The 16,396-nt window shown below is 49.6% G+C and overlaps 1 protein-coding gene across 2 annotated transcripts; it reads left to right on the forward strand.

Annotated features, from left to right (window-relative positions):
* The first annotated feature begins 1,397 nt into the window (after positions 1-1,397).
* LOC140911858 (GPI ethanolamine phosphate transferase 2-like) lies at positions 1,398-15,500 on the forward strand. 2 transcript variants are annotated; one of them, XR_012159158.1, is made up of 3 exons: positions 1,398-1,610; positions 5,756-5,961; positions 14,812-15,500. XR_012159158.1 is itself a non-coding variant. In XM_073345852.1 (3 exons), the coding sequence occupies exons 1-3, from the start codon at positions 1,451-1,453 to the stop codon at positions 14,821-14,823; spliced, it is 396 nt and encodes a 131-aa protein (XP_073201953.1). In that variant the 5' UTR covers positions 1,398-1,450; the 3' UTR covers positions 14,824-15,498. The 2 variants fall into 2 exon arrangements, 1 of the variants encoding a protein (XP_073201953.1); XM_073345852.1 differs by having other exon boundaries at positions 1,398-1,628; positions 14,812-15,498.
* Positions 15,501-16,396: the final 896 nt, after the last annotated feature.

A 16,396-nucleotide genomic window follows, 5' to 3' on the forward strand; every position in this document is an offset into this window, starting at 1 on the left:
GGCAGATTGGAAGAGGCCCCAGGGGTTTTTCGCCTTCCTCTGTAGCATGGGGCATAGGTCACTTGCTGGAGGATTCTCTGCACCTTGAAGTCTTTAAACCACGATTGGAGGACTTCAATAGCTCAGACATAGGTGAGAGGTTTATTGCAGGAGTGGGTGGGTGAGATTCTGTGGCCTGCATTGTGCAGGAGGTCAGACTAGATGATCATAATGGTCCCTTCTGACCTTAATATCTATGAGTTCTTTGCTCTTTCTTCAACACTGGACAGTGTCCCAGTTGTGGCCCCCTGGCAGACATCTACTTAGCAATGGTCACAAAAAAGATCTTTATTTTGCAGGGCTGTGCACAAGATCTTGCTGCACCCATGCTTTCCCTCAGCTGGCAATGAGATCCAGGATCTCAGCATGACTCTAAGCAGCTAAAGGCATGTTGTAGACTTTTGGAGTAATATCACAGCAATGGAGATACAGCTAAATCCAGGAGCAAATGGGCAAAATCAGGCCCTGCCTCACTTTTTAAATGAGAGAGGGAATATCTAGTCAATTTGATGGCAGAGCAGCAGAGTCACAGACAGGTCATTAACACATAGTAGCTGGAGGACTGCCAAAGTAATGCATGGCTGCATTGTATGCACATGAATACAGAAAACTAATTCAATTCACATTAAGCACACTTTGGAATCTTCTTTCAATGTGGTGGGCTAACTGCTGGCTATTTCTTCTAGCCTTTTCTTTCCTAATTCCATTCTCTACAGGCCAGGTAGTGTCCAGGGAATTGGGTGCTGCTACCTTCCTTCCCATCTGGAGAGCAGCTGAGCTGTCGCTTGACCAGACTTAGCTTTGCCCAGATTTCTCTGCCCTTGCGCCTTTTCCCCACCCTCACTTGCCCCTTGCTGCTGCATGCCCAGCACATCCCTCTCCTTCGCTTGCCACTGTTAACTAACAAATGCTGGGCAAGTGGCAGGACTTCCTGATGGGCTAGGCACCAACCATGTCCCAAAGGCACGTGCAGCTGACTAGCCCTAGGCCCAGGCTGTGCAGGCCTTAGCCTAGATAGCCACACCCATGGCCCGTGACTTTGGCCATGCAGCCGCTCATGGACCAGGAGGGAACACCAGTGACTCCTCCCAGTCCCTACAAGACCGCTGGGCAAGATTGCGGGGAGGGGGCAACGCGGATTGATCCCTGCGCCGCTCCATAGAGCAGGGGGCTGTGGAAGGGGCTTCTGGGAGTTGTAGTTTTCTGAGCTGCTCTTCCGGGCTCGGGCCGGTTTAGCGCTGAGGTTTGTTTGTTTTGCAGGGGGAGGGTGCCGGTTGGTTAGTCACTAGCCAATCGCAGCGCTGGCTGAGCAGAGCCTGGGCCGCTGATAGGGCGGTGTTCCACCCCCTGCCCCTAAACCGGACGGGCTCGGAGCGCTGCTGTTGCACTGGGGTTACCTCCTAGCTCGAGGATGCGGCTGCGCTCGGGGGTCTTCGCCGCCGGCTGCCTCCTGGTGCAGGCGCTCGGGGTGGGGCTGTTCCTCCGGGGCTTCTTCCCGGTGCCCGTGAGATCCCTGCCCTGGAGAGAGGCCCGCGGGGTTCCGCCCGCTGAGCCGCCCCAGCCCGGCGCAGGTACCCCCCCCATCCCGGGTAACCGCCTCAGCCCCCTCCGTCCCCCGCCCGGCCCAGGTACCCCCCCCATCCCGGGTAACCGCCTCAGCCCCCTCCGTCCCCCGCCCGGCCCAGGTACCCCCCCCATCCCGGGTAACCGCCTCAGCCCCCTCCGTCCCCCGCCCGGCCCAGGTACCCCCCCCCATCCCGGGTAACCGCCTCAGCCCCCTCCGTCCCCCGCCCGGCCCAGGTACCCCCCCCCATCCCGGGTAACCGCCTCAGCCCCCTCCGTCCCCCGCCCGGCCCAGGTACCCCCCCCCATCCCGGGTAACCGCCTCAGCCCCCTCCGTCCCCCGCCCGGCCCAGGTACCCCCCCCCATCCCGGGTAACCGCCTCAGCCCCCTCCGTCCCCCGCCCGGCCCAGGTACCCCCCCCCATCCCGGGTAACCGCCTCAGCCCCCTCCGTCCCCCGCCCGGCCCAGGTACCCCCCCCATCCCGGGTAACCGCCTCAGCCCCCTCCGTCCCCCGCCCGGCCCAGGTACCCCCCCCATCCCGGGTAACCGCCTCAGCCCCCTCCGTCCCCCGCCCGGCCCAGGTACCCCCCCCATCCCGGGTAACCGCCTCAGCCCCCTCCGTCCCCCGCCCGGCCCAGGTACCCCCCCCATCCCGGGTAACCGCCTCAGCCCCCTCCGTCCCCCGCCCGGCCCAGGTACCCCCCCCATCCCGGGTAACCGCCTCAGCCCCCTCCGTCCCCCGCCCGGCCCAGGTACCCCCCCCATCCCGGTAACCGCCTCAGCCCCCACCGCCCCCTCCGTCCTCCGCCCGGCCCAGGTACCCCCCCCATCCCGGGTAACCGCCTCAGCCCCCACCGCCCCCTCCGTCCCCCGCCCGGCCCAGGTACCCCCCCATCCCGGGTAACCGCCTCAGCCCCCTCCGTCCCCCGCCCGGCCCAGGTACCCCCCCCATCCCGGGTAACCGCCTCAGCCCCCTCCGTCCCCCGCCCGGCCCAGGTACCCCCCCCATCCCGGTAACCGCCTCAGCCCCCACCGCCCCCTCCGTCCTCCGCCCGGCCCAGGTACACCCCCCATCCCGGGTAACCGCCTTAGCCCCCACCGCCCCCTCCGTCCCGCGCCCGGCCCAGGTACCCCCCCCATCCCGGGTAACCGCCTCAGCCCCCTCCGTCCCCCGCCCGGCCCAGGTACCCCCCCCATCCCGGGTAACCGCCTCAGCCCCCACCGCCCCCTCCGTCCCCCGCCCGGCCCAGGTACACCCCCCATCCCGGGTAACCGCCTTAGCCCCCACCGCCTCCTCCGTCCCGCGCCCGGCCCAGGTACACCCCCATCCCGGGTAACCGCCTCAGCCCCCACCGCCCCCTCCGTCCCCCGCCCGGCCCAGGTACCCCCCCCATCCCGGGTAACCGCCTCAGCCCCCTCCGTCCCCCGCCCGGCCCAGGTACCGCCCCCATCACGGGTAACCGCCTCAGCCCCCACCGCCCCCTCCGTCTCCTGCCCGGCCCAGGTACCCCCCCCATCCCGGGTAACCGCCTCAGCCCCCTCCGTCCCCCGCCCGGCCCAGGTACACCCCCCATCCCGGCTAACCGTCCCAGCCCCCACCGTCCCTCGCTCGGCCCAGGTACCAGCCCCCCCCCCATCCCGGGTAACCGCCATCACCTGGCCCAGGTAACCCCCAGCCCCGGCCCGGGCAATCGCTTCCAGCTCGGCTAACCGACCCCAGCCCCCACCGTCCGTACCGCGTCCCCCCCCATCCCGGGTAACCGCCACCACCTGGCCCAGGTAACCCACCGCCCCCAGCCCCGGCCTGGGTAATCGTTTCCAACTCTGCTAACTGACCCCAGCTCCCACCGTCCTCTCTGTCCTCTGCCCGGCCCAGGTACCCCATCCCGGGTAACCGCCACCACCTGGCCCGGGTAACCCACCGCCCCCAGTCCTGGCCTGGGTAATCGCTTCCAGCTCTGCTAACCGACCCTAGCCCTCTCCGTCCCCCGCCCAACCCAGGTAAACACCCCCCCACACTATTCTCTTCTTCCCCTCTTCGGCCCAGGTAACTCTTTTCCTCCCTCCCATCCGGCTCAGCCCGGGTTATGGTCCTCCCACCCTCCGCCCTCTTCTTCCCCGCCTGGCCCGGTTACCGCCCCCAGCCCTGTCCAGGTAACCAGCCCCAACTGTCCTCTCCTTCCTCTGCTGGGCCCAGCAGCTCTTTTCTCTTTTCCCCTTTCCCCCTCCCCCCAAATCGCTGACTTGGCCCGGCCTGGGTAACCCGCCCCCGCTGTCCTCTCCTTCCCTGGCCTGGGTCAGGTAATTTGCTGGCCCATTCTCCACCTGGCTTGGGTATCCGGCCTGCCCCTTCCCCCAGCTGGCCTAAGTAACCTGGACCTCCCTCCCCTCCCCCATCTCCCGCTTGGCCTGGGTAACCCTTGGTCCCTCCTTCCCCTGCCTGGCCAGGTAATCACCCCTAGCTAGGTATAATTCCCTCCTCTGCCTGCCACTGTCTTACCCGTTCAGTCCTTCCACTATCCTGTCTAGGTAAGCAGCCCATTCCCCCCTTCTTCTTTCTCTGGTCTGGTCCAGTCCAGGTGACTGGTTCCCCCCAACCCTCTTCTTCTTTCTCCTGGCCTTGCCTAGGTAGTCAGTACATCTTCCACTCCGCCTACCCCTGCTTGGCCCACGTAACCAGCCCCTGTCCCACTTCCCAATCCCCAGCCCAGGTAACCTGCATAGGTAACCGTGCCCCCATCCCCTGCCTTGCTGGGCCCTTGCTCACTTTTTCTTCTTGACAAACCTTGTCAGATCTAATTATTGAAAGCAAGAAAATCCTGAGGTGCATCATTAGCATGTGCACATGGAGAGCCTGCCCTCGCTCCTTGCACTATTTTTGTACATGGATCACACTCACCCATGTTCATTTGAGACGTTAATTCCTTTCCATCACAGGCTCCCTATGTTTGCCATGGTCCCTGTACCTTTTATTATAACAGCTCTATTCATATTGTTCTGATTAACAGCTTGACAGCAATTCCATTATTAAATCCTTTTACAGGTGGTTAGAATTTGGCTTTAAAAGCTTGCTTTGGGCTGGAAGCTGCAAAATAAGATCCAGGATCCCAAGTGTTTGGGGGGTTTTTGGTGTATTTGGTTTTATGATTCATGAGAAAGAATAAAGCCAGCAGGAGCTGAGGCACTGGCAGAGGAAAGAAAATAAAGTTTAATTTGATTGGTCCTTTGTCTCCCTATCAGCTGGACAAGAAGTAGCAGTGGTAGCCTGGGCCACAGCTGAGCATGGAGCAAGCTGGGCTCTAATGGCTGCTCTGGGCCAGCCATCAATGAGACCCACCCCACCACCTTAGTCCACCAACCGCCCTATTCCCCAGGGGATAGGATGCCCACCTCCTCCCTGTGCCTCTCTGGAATGGGACTGGACTGCTAGCTCCCCACACGGAGGTGGAAGTGGGGCTGCTGCCACAGCTTTTTGCTTCTGTGAATCTTGACTGCTTTTGTTACGTTGTCCCTGGCTGTGAAGAGTAAGACCGTATGATTAGTACTTGTTTCAGTTGAATCCCTATTTATTTTGTTCTTTACATAACAATATATAAAAGCACAGGCACAAAGGGATTCCAGATAACCATATTTTCTAAATATACGCAACATACAAGGAAGTTGTATATAAAAACTACTAGCTGGCTTCTAAAACATAAAATGCAGTGGTAGCCACTTGAGGGCTCACAAGCCGTTTTACCCCATTTCTATTTACTACATCTAGCACTTCCCCACAATGATGGGCACCACTGCAGGTCAGTGCATTAGTCTGACTTAGGTCCCAATAAAGACCGCGTGGACTGAATCTTTTGATTTCCTGAAGCCAAGGTGGATATGGATAGACATAGGTTCCAGCTGCAGGCGACCTAAAAACAGTATGGTCCTGTCTTGTTTACAATGAAAACCAGAACATGCACAGTCAAATACTGGTACTAGACTGGAATTTCAAATCTTGAAAATGTGGGCTGACTTTCTAACTTTAAATTGCTGTCATTGGCAATTATAACTATTGCAGGAATCTTATGTGAAGTTTGAGAAGTGCTGATCATTTTTGTTGTGGACTCTTAACTTGCATTGATGATCTATACATTTTATGTTTACTTTTATTTTAGGAGTGACTTCTAATTGGACCAAGATTCCATCACCTCTCTTCAAAAAAGTGGTCATTGTGTTGATAGATGCTTTGAGAGATGATTTCGTGTTTGGATCAAAGGGTAAACAGTTCATGCCCTACACTACAGAACTTGTTGAAAAAGGAACATGCCACAGTTTCATTGCTGAAGCAAAGCCACCCACTGTCACCATGCCTCGAATTAAGGTAAGCAGTCCCATTTTGGTGGTTACTCCCGAGTCTCATTGTGTCCTACCCAGTCAGGGATTCAAGTTAACATGACACCTTGTTCTCCTTGCCCTAGTGTCACAGGAGTTGAGAATGGAAAGGAGGTTATCTTCCCATCGCTTACAGCGATACTTGAACGACTGTAGTTGTACCCTTTATAGGCTGAAGAGGAGGATTGGTGCTCTGGAGGGATTCTCCTTTCTATTTGTAAAGTAAAGTTTGAAGTTTATTTTTGAGCATTGGGGGCCAGTCCTACTCCTACTGATTTTAATGCGAGCTCTTCTGTCATTGATTTCAGTGGGAGCAGGATAGGGCACTGCTTGAGTATATTACTCTTTCTAAAGTATTAAGAAAGATTTTTCCTTTCTAATTGATAATTAGGAGAGCTTTTTCTTTAGCTTTAGGAAGGGCCTATAGCTTTGGAGCTGTAGAACCAGAATTTTAGGCCCAAAGGTGCAGGTTGGTGGATTACTATGAAGAGTGTAGCCTTCTTGGCATCAGTTCATTCAGATGCTGATCTAGGTATAGTTACATTCGTGTGGTGGCATGGGTTGTCTTTGGAAACTGAGATATAGTTCGTTGTTTTTGGCATGCTGTTAGCAGCAGAGTCTGTGGTACCTCACCACTTCTTGAAATCCTTACTCATAGATATTAAAACTGAGGAGAGGCAGGTTAGATCTCTCTCTTGCCCCCCAGGTATCTACTTTTGGAGATAGGCTACTGCTCCTATCGCCACTGTCTGGGTCCTGATGGAAAGAATAATTGAAGTCATTGTAACACACTGAATAGTTGACTTCCAATATACTCAATAAATGAGTGAGCAGCACCTTTCTATGATTGTCTGAGGCTGTGGAGGGAGTTAGTATGAGTATTGATAAATGGCCAGTACCCATTGCAAAGAGGAGACAATCATTAGCAGTGCTAGGATCATCTGCGCTGTGTCCTGGTCTGAAGCCAAGATTCTTCAGCATGCAGGATGCCTGAAGATGTCTTGGTTTTTCTGGAGCTTCAGTGTTTCTTGCTAGGAAAGGGAGGCTGAATGTGGGCAATAGTTGGAGAGGTTTGCTCTTCTGAAAGAGGTATTAATTATTTTTCCCAGCACAGGACACAGTGTTTCCTTGCTGGCTTTCACCAGAGAGGGTGTGATGGGAGACACTAGCTCTGTTCGGCAGGAGTGGTGACTTGAATGTTTTTCATATTCTGGGGTTTCATTGTACATGACAGGTCCAAACTCCATCAGAAGTAGCAGAGAGATTAATATTAAATGGTCTAGTTTAGGAAGGTCAGCCTTTGTGAGTTTCTTTCAGATTTAGTTGATCTTTTCTGTAGAATAGGTTGAGAGCTCTTTGCAGTAGTCAGCGCTTGGGTCCAGCAATTGGTTAGTTTGCTGGACAAAATTGTTCTGCCATCCATGATTTTATGGTTTTTATGGACTAGAAGTAATGTTCTTTACTGTGGCAGCATAGTTATGCAAAAAGTCTGTTGCTTGTGGGTGCATTCTGATCGGATTGTGGACACGGGTGTATTTGTGTACTTCAACTGATTTAATCTGGTGGTGAACCACGCCAAGGTGATCATTGGAGCTGATTTGGGGTTAAGCCACTGACAGTTTTTGATGCACGGTGATTGTATTACTCTCCCAGCTTGTTGCCCAGTGGTCTTATAGTTAGGTGATATACTTTCCTATGATGATCTGAAAACATCTAAGATAGTTGGGGATAGAGAAGCCTCTGATCTTTACCTGGCTGACAGGGTTTGTTGGACCAGGAGAGCAGAGTGCTCGGTCCCCAATGTTCACTCCAACTTCGAAGATCAGATTCAGTGTGACTCGTCAGGTAGTCTGAGAGAATTCCCCGATAATCTTGGGGACAGAAGGTTGTGTGCTAGGGAGTTGTGGTTTCTGTTTAAATGTAAGTTACAGTGAGTCATTGAAACTTCAGCCCTATTGTAGGCATGAAGTCTATTACAACTAAATATTAGCTCTCCAATGTCTCTGTGATGTTCTGCTTAAGGTACCCAGAACTGTAAGCTACTGCATTACCCCCAATCAACTTCAGCAGGAGAGAGCGTTTGCTGCTGCTTTGACATGCCACTTCTTCTACCTTGCTAGGCCAAATCTTTCCTTGCAGGTAACTATCAAAGAACTCCAATTCACAAGTTTCCCAGAGACATCTCTCTGCAACGTCCAGTCCCTTTCACTGGGCACTCTTAGAAATTAAGTTTGCTGCCTCCAAAGAGTGCACGGCAGCTTACTAGTTTAGTTGAAGACTCAAAATTCACTTTAATATATGACACTGAGATTTTTTTATAATAAAACCAGAATAAGCTTTTTAAAAAAGAACAGAGTGATAAGTAGAATAAATAAGTAGAATAAGTGATAAGTAAGAATAAAAGAAACAAATGTGGTTACAAGTAAAACAAAATAAGTCACATTTTCTGGTGACTAAAACTTAATTTCAGCAAGTTACTATCTTTGTGTAAACAGATTTCTAACCTATATTACTTGAGGTCTGCTTCAGACTCCCAGGATCTGAAATGGATAAAGACCTTTTTAATATTTTTAATGAAATAAATTTCTGGGAACTGTGTGATCTTGGAGAATGTTAATTTCTCAGATATAGATTGGAGGGCAAGCACTACTAATAATGGTAGGGCCCAGATATTCCTGGATGTGATAGCTGACAGATTCTTCACCAAATCAAAAAGAGGTAATTTTGTTTTGGTAAGTAGCAAGGACCTCACAGAAGAACTGGTTGTAGAGGACAACCTTGATTGGAGTGATCATGAGTTAGTTCAGGTTCAGCTAAGGATAAACAAAATAGGTCAGTAACTGGGGTCCTTGATTTCAAAAGGGCAACTTAAAAAAATTAAGGGAATTACTTAGGGAAGTGGACTGAACTGAACAACTCAAAGATCTGAATGTGGAGCAGGCTTGGAATTACTTTAAGTCAAAGTTACAGAAACTATCTGGAGCCTGCATCCCAAGCAAGGGGATAGATAAAAAATTGTAGGGAAGGGTTGCAGATCAAATTGGATGAATAAGCATGTCAGACAAGTTACCAAGAGAAGGCAAAAAGCTTACAAGGATTTGAAGGGATGGTTCAGCATGGAATGCTGCCTTCTGGAGGTCAGAAAGTCCTCTTGGATGATCTTGAAAACTGGAGTAATAGAAATGGGATGAAACTTAATAGTGCAAAGTCATGCATTTAGGGACTAACAAGAATTTTTGCTGTAAGCTGGGGAGATATCAGTTGGAAGCAACAGAGGAAAAAGACCTGGGTGTATTGGTTGATCACAGAATAACTCTGAATTGCCAGTGTGATGCGGCTATGAAAAAGGCTAATATAATCCTCGGATGCATCAGATGAGGTATTGCCAGTAGAGATAAGGAGGTGATATTACCGACATACAAGGTACTGGTGAGACCTCATGTGGAATTATGGGTTCAATTCTGGTTTCCCGTGTTTAAGAAAGATGAATTCTAACTGGAACATGTGCAGAGAGGGACTACTAGGATGATCGGAGGAATGGAGAACCTACATTATTGCAGGAGATTTAAGAAGCTTGGCTTGTTTAGTCTAACAAAACAAAGGCTGAGGGGGAGATATGATTGGTGTCGATAAATAAAGAGGGATAAATACCAGGGAAAGAGAGCAATTATTTAAGGGCCAATGTTGGCACTGGTACAAATAACTATAAACTGGCCATCAACAAGTTTAGGCTTTAAATTAGATGCAGGTTTCTAGGCAGCAGAGGAGTGAAGTTCTGGAACAGTCTTCCAAGGGTAGTGGAGGCAAAAAAATCTAACTTGTTTCAAGACTGGAGGGGATGGTATTGTCCGTGATGACTTTTAAAAAATATCTGCAACCTTCGGAGATGGGACGCTGGATGGGGAGGGCTCTGACTTGCATCTGAAAATTCTTTCCCAGGTGTGTGGCCCAGATGCTCAGGGTCTAACTGATCACCATATTTAGAGTCAGATTCTCCCCCAGGTCAGATGGGCAGAGACTCTGGGTTTTTTTGCCTTCCTCTACAACTTGGGACATGGGTCACTTGCTGACTTGCGAACTAGAATAAATGGTGGATTCTCTGTAACTTCAAGTCTTTAAACCAAGATTTGAGGACTTTAGGACCTCAGCCAGAGGTTAAGGGTCTGTTACAGGAGTGGGTGGGTAAGGTTCTCTGGCCTGCGATGTGCAAGATGTCAGACTAGATGATCATGATGGTTCCTTCTCACTTTAAAGTCTGGGTCAGTTTCCTGCTTTTCTTTCCTTCCAGGCCAATAGGATCTGGCTTTCATAGGCTCACAGGGCACTGAACCCTGAGTCACTTCAGTGATGGATAACTAAAATGTCTTTGTTCCTGCTTATATTAGTTAGTTGTCTCTGTTTAAAGAGCCATGAAGATTTCCTTGAGTGCAGATTTGGTCCCATGGTGTGATTGTTAAGCAGTCTTCTCCCCTGCTTGTTTAGCTTGATGGCTTTGTTTACCTTTATATATAAATGTGCATGCATTGTCCTCTGCCTGTGATTACACTGATTAGAAAAGTGCACATTCCTTGGTCTAGGGCAGGCTGGTCTTATGTGCTTCCTGCTAAACACATTTTAGAAATCTATTTCCAGCGCACATCTCAAACTCTTTCTATACAGGTTTCAGAGTAACAGCCGTGTTAGTCTGTATTCGCAAAAAGAAAAGGAGTACTTGTGGCACCTTAGAGACTAACCAATTTATTTGAGCATGAGCTTTCGTGAGCTACAGCTCACTTCATCGGATGCATACCGTGGAAACTGCAGCAGACTTTATATATACACAGAGAATATGAAACAATACCTCCTCCCACCCCACTGTCCTGCTGGTAATAGCTTATCTAAAGTGATCATCAGGTGGGCCATTTCCAGCACAAATCCAGGTTTTCTCACCCTCCACCCCCCCCACACACAAATTCACTCTCCTGCTGGTGATAGCCCATCCAAAGTGACAATTCTTTACACAATGTGCATGATAATCAAGTTGGGCTATTTCCTGCACAAATCCAGGTTTTCTCACATCCCCCCCACCCCCATACACACACAAACTCACTCTCCTGCTGGTAATAGCTCATCCAAACTGACCACTCTCCAAGTTTAAATCCAAGTTAAACCAGAACATCTGGGGGGGGGGGGTAGGAAAAAACAAGAGGAAACAGGCTACCTTGCATAATGACTTAGCCACTCCCAGTCTCTATTTAAGCCTAAATTAATAGTATCCAATTTGCAAATGAATTCCAATTCAGCAGTTTCTCGCTGGAGTCTGGATTTGAAGTTTTTTTGTTTTAAGATAGCGACCTTCATGTCTGTGATTGCGTGACCAGAGAGATTGAAGTGTTCTCCGACTGGTTTATGAATGTTATAATTCTTGACATCTGATTTGTGTCCATTTATTCTTTTATGTAGAGACTGTCCAGTTTGACCAATGTACATGGCAGAGGGGCATTGCTGGCACATGATGGCATAGATCACATTGGTGGATGTGCAGGTGAACGAGCCTCTGATAGTTTGGCTGATGTTATTAGGCCCTGTGATGGTGTCCCCTGAATAGATATGTGGGCACAATTGGCAACGGGCTTTGTTGCAAGGATAAGTTCCTGGGTTAGTGGTTCTGTTGTGTGGTATGTGGTTGTTGGTGAGTATTTGCTTCAGGTTGCGGGGCTGTCTGTAGGCAAGGACTGGCCTGTCTCCCAAGATTTGTGAGAGTGTTGGGTCATCCTTTAGGATAGGTTGTAGATCCTTAATAATGCGTTGGAGGGGTTTTAGTTGGGGGCTGAAGGTGACGGCTAGTGGCGTTCTGTTATTTTCTTTGTTAGGCCTGTCCTGTAGTAGGTAACTTCTGGGAACTCTTCTGGCTCTATCAATCTGTTTCTTTACTTCTGCAGGTGGGTATTGTAGTTGTAAGAAAGCTTGACAGAGATCTTGTAGGTGTTTGTCTCTGTCTGAGGGGTTGGAGCAAATGCGGTTGTATCGCAGAGCTTGGCTGTAGACGATGGATCGTGTGGTGTGGTCAGGGTGAAAGCTGGAGGCATGCAGGTAGGAATAGCGGTCAGTAGGTTTCCGGTATAGGGTGGTGTTTATGTGACCATTGTTTATTAGCACTGTAGTGTCCAGGAAGTGGATCTCTTGTGTGGACTGGACCAGGCTGAGGTTGGTGGTGGGATGGAAATTGTTGAAATCATGGTGGAATTCCTCAAGGGCTTCTTTTCCATGGGTCCAGATGATGAAGATGTCATCAATATAGCGCAAGTAGAGTAGGGGCTTTAGGGGACGAGAGCTGAGGAAGCGTTGTTCTAAGTCAGCCATAAAAATGTTGGCATACTGTGGGGCCATGCGGGTACCTATAGCAGTGCCGCTGATCTGAAGGTATACATTGTCCCCAAATGTAAAATAGTTATGGGTAAGGACAAAGTCACAAAGTTCAAATCCGCACAGACACACCTCTGGAACCCCGACCTGGGATATTCTATCTACTACCCAAGATCCATAAACCTGGAAATCCTGGGCGCCCCATCATCTCAGGCATTGGCACCCTGACAGCAGGATTGTCTGGCTATGTAGACTCCCTCCTCAGGCCCTACGCTACCAGCACTCCCAGCTACCTTCGAGACACCACTGACTTCCTGAGGAAACTTCAATCCATCGGTGATCTTCCTGATAACACCATCCTGGCCACTATGGATGTAGAAGCCCTCTACACCAACATTCCACACAAAGATGGACTACAAGCCGTCAAGAACACTATCCCCGATAATGTCACGGCTAACCTGGTGGCTGAACTTTGTGACTTTGTCCTTACCCATAACTATTTCACATTTGGGGACAATGTATACCTTCAGATCAGCGGCACTGCTATGGGTACCTTTAAATCTTTAAGTCAGAGTTCAAGCATTTCTTTGTATTAGATAAAAATGTGTTTGAGAGTCGTGTAAGCTTTATGTACTTAACTATTCATTTCTTTGCTCTTAGTGCTTAGATTATGTAAATAATCTGGTAAGAAACTACTCTATAGTCACTTAGGATCCATAACTGTCTTTTGAAACCAAGATTATTTTTTTGAATAATATGACTTTAAAATGTCTCTCCAATACTTTGGTTGCATGATTGGAATGTTTGCTATATAGAAGCTTTGTTTCAAAGAACAAAAGTTAAAATTAAACAGAATAAATATTACTGGAGGAGGGAACAACTTCTCAAGTTTCTTTCCCAGCTGGGTTGTTGAAATTCCTTGTTCTTAAAATTCCATGGCAGTTGTGGAATTAGGGTCTGTCTTCTTCTCTAGAATCAAATGTTTAATTAAAAAATGAAAAAGCTTGCATCCCTTCTAGTTGCATAGCTAGATAGATAGTTCTCATGCTGTCTATGCAGCATAGATGCCACAGAATGCATTACAGGGCCCCATTTTGTTCTGTCCTGAACCAAACCTGGTGTATTACAAGGTAGAATGCCTGCTAGGGACAGGTATCTGTTGCTGTCCAACCATCATATTTTAGGTCTTCTGGGGATACATTTGTATGTCTTTTCCATCCTGCTTTCATTCGATTCAAGTCAAAGATGATTCTCATGGGGAAGATTGGTAGGCATTCGGAGAAATTGACCATACTACCTTAGAGAGCATTGGGTGACTGTTTGTTTGAGAGAGCGGGACCTAATTAGTTAGAAGATGGTTCTCTTCATTTGGCTTGAATTTGAACCATTTTATGTTTTCAGTCTCTCAGAGTTGGTTCATTTGAGTGGCGTCCAATATCTCTTCAATCTAAACAGTGAGGGGCCATGTTTCAGTCCCACAGGTCAGAATTCAGACCACCAAAGCATTGTATATCCTCAGCATCTTTTCTCTACTGATCAAGATGTTTGGTTTGCAAGACGTTCTTCATGAAGTGTCCCATTACTGACAATGCTTTTGCAGTGTAAGTTTCAAGTTCTTTTGCTGCCCATGTTATCCAAAACAGAGCCCAGATAGGTGAAATTGCTGACAATCTGTACTGGGTGGTCATCCACTAAATGCTAGAGCCCACAGCCTGTTCAAAGTTGCCAGCTAGAATAATTTTGTTTTCGCCCCAATTAATTTTCAGGCTGACTTTTTTGCAAGTGAACTTTCTAGGGGTTTAGATACTGCAATCAGCTTGTCCACTGATTCAACAACTAATGCTGTGTTGTAGACAAAATTTGTGTCAGTGAGGTTCTTGTATTTTAGGCTGTTACGAATGGCCCTTCCTCCAGAGCAATTCAGTCAAGTTCGAGAGAGACAAGGTGGCTTTAATAATTTGTTGAAAACTACAGTAGGACCTAAATACACAATCTTAGGCTACAATTATAGTGAGTAAGTAAAATCTCACTTCCTGCCAGGTGGCGTGGCAAGGCGTACGAGCTGTGGTCAGATGAATCTGTTTCTCTGTCTAGAGTCTGTCACCACTTCACCACACCCCACAGAGAAGCTTTTAACACAGTTGTGTATATATGTCATGCGCCCTATGACAGGAATATACACCGCATGTCCAGACATGCCCCAATCATGGCTCCCCCTACTGCTGGAAAACCTGAAACACATACTAAAAAAATAACATTAAAAACAAGAAAGGATAAAGGTGCCTCACCACAGGGAAACAGGAGTGTCTCAGGGTGTGGCCTGTTTTCGGGGCTCTCCAGTCTCCTAACAATGCGTATGCCTGAATGACATTTACTTAGTGTGTGGTCAAGCTCATAGTCTATGATGGCATTGAAGAGTTCTGGGGCAGTGACATATCCTTGTTGAACATCTGACCTAATTTGCAAGAAGGTGATTTTTTTTCTCATTTACAAGAACACAGCCTGAGGAGTTGTCATTATAAGAGATGGAACGTTCTTCAATACTTGTCAGAGAGGCCTGCGAGTTTAAAGGTCAGCCAGAGTGATTCCCTGTCAGAGTCAAACTCTGCCTTGATATCCACAAATACAATGTGAATGGGGTGCTTGAATTCTCTTCTTTTCTCAACAAGCTGTCATGCTGTGAAATTTGTTCCGTCATGGAACAGCCAAGAGTAAAGCCAGCTTGTTGTCGTCTTCTCTTGCTCCCTTAATATATCAGCAACTTGGGCCAACGAGACCAAAGTAAAAACTTTCCCAGCGATGGAAAGAAGAGTTAATGCCATAATAGTTAAAACAATCTTTCCACAGCAGTAAAATAATGCCTTTTTGCTGTTGGGCAGGACTGACTCTGGTCCCCGGATAACATTGGATGGCATTTGGAGCCACAAAAGAACAGCTGGCTCAGATTCTTGCTGCCCTATTTCTATTAAGCTTCTTTATGGGTTGTGATGGTGTATGATTGAAATATGACCATGTGTATCATTGATAATTGCCACTGTTAGACAATTTCAGCAAAACTTTTGTACAAAGTACATCATGTAAGGCAGGGGTGGGCAAACTTTTTGGCCCGAGGGCTAGATCTAGGAATAGAAATTGTATGGCGGGCCATGAATGCTCACAAAATTGGGGTTGGGGTGCAGGAGGGGGTGAGAGCTCTGGTTGGGGGTGCAGGCTCCGTGGTGGGGCTGAGGATGAGGAGTTTGGGATGTAGGAGGACCCTCTGGGTTGGGACCGAGGGGTTCGGAGGGGGATCAGGGCTGGGGTAGGGGTGTGGGAAGGGGTGCAGGCTCTGGGGTGGGGCTGGGGATGAGGGGTTTGGGGTGAAGGAGAGTGCTCTGGGCTGGGATCAAGGAATTTGGAGGGCAGGAGGGGGATCAGGGCTGGAGCAGGGGTCTGGGGCATGGGGAGAGGCTCAGGGGTGCAGGCTCCAAGCGGTGCTTACCTCAAGCGGCTCCCAGAAGCAGCGGGATGTCCCTTCTCTGGCTCCTATGTGGAGGTGCAGCCAGGCTGCTCTGCACTCTGCCTCGTCCGCAGGCACCGCCCCTGCAACTCCCATTGGAGTGCTGGAGGGGGCCACTAGAGCATGGCCATTGGAGCATATAGAGCAGGAGCGTGTAGGAACCAGAGTAGGGCCATGCCCTGGCTTCCGGGAGCCGCGTGGTGCAGCCCCTGACCCTGTGACCTGGTTGAGCGCCAGAGCGGGGGAAGACCCAGACCCCACTCCCCAGTGGGAGCTCGTGGGCTGGCTTAAAATGGCTCTCAGGCCAGATCTGTCCCTCAGGCCGTAGTTTGCTCACCCTGATGTAAGGTGTCAATGGAAAAGTTATGATTCGCTAAAGGCGATTTATCCTGCTGAAATCCATGTATCACTGTATCTGAAGTTATGAATATTGGCTATATATATATCTGCATCCCAGATGTTTGTTTGTGGGGTAACACCCACCAGGTAAAATCTACATTGAAGCCAGACAGCTTTGTGTTGATGGCCCTTCAAAGGCAATTGACTCTCACAATGGGCCATAGAAGAAACTCATCCTGCC

This window comes from Lepidochelys kempii, chromosome 5 (genome assembly GCF_965140265.1).
Source record: "Lepidochelys kempii isolate rLepKem1 chromosome 5, rLepKem1.hap2, whole genome shotgun sequence".
NCBI lineage: Eukaryota > Metazoa > Chordata > Testudines > Cheloniidae > Lepidochelys > Lepidochelys kempii.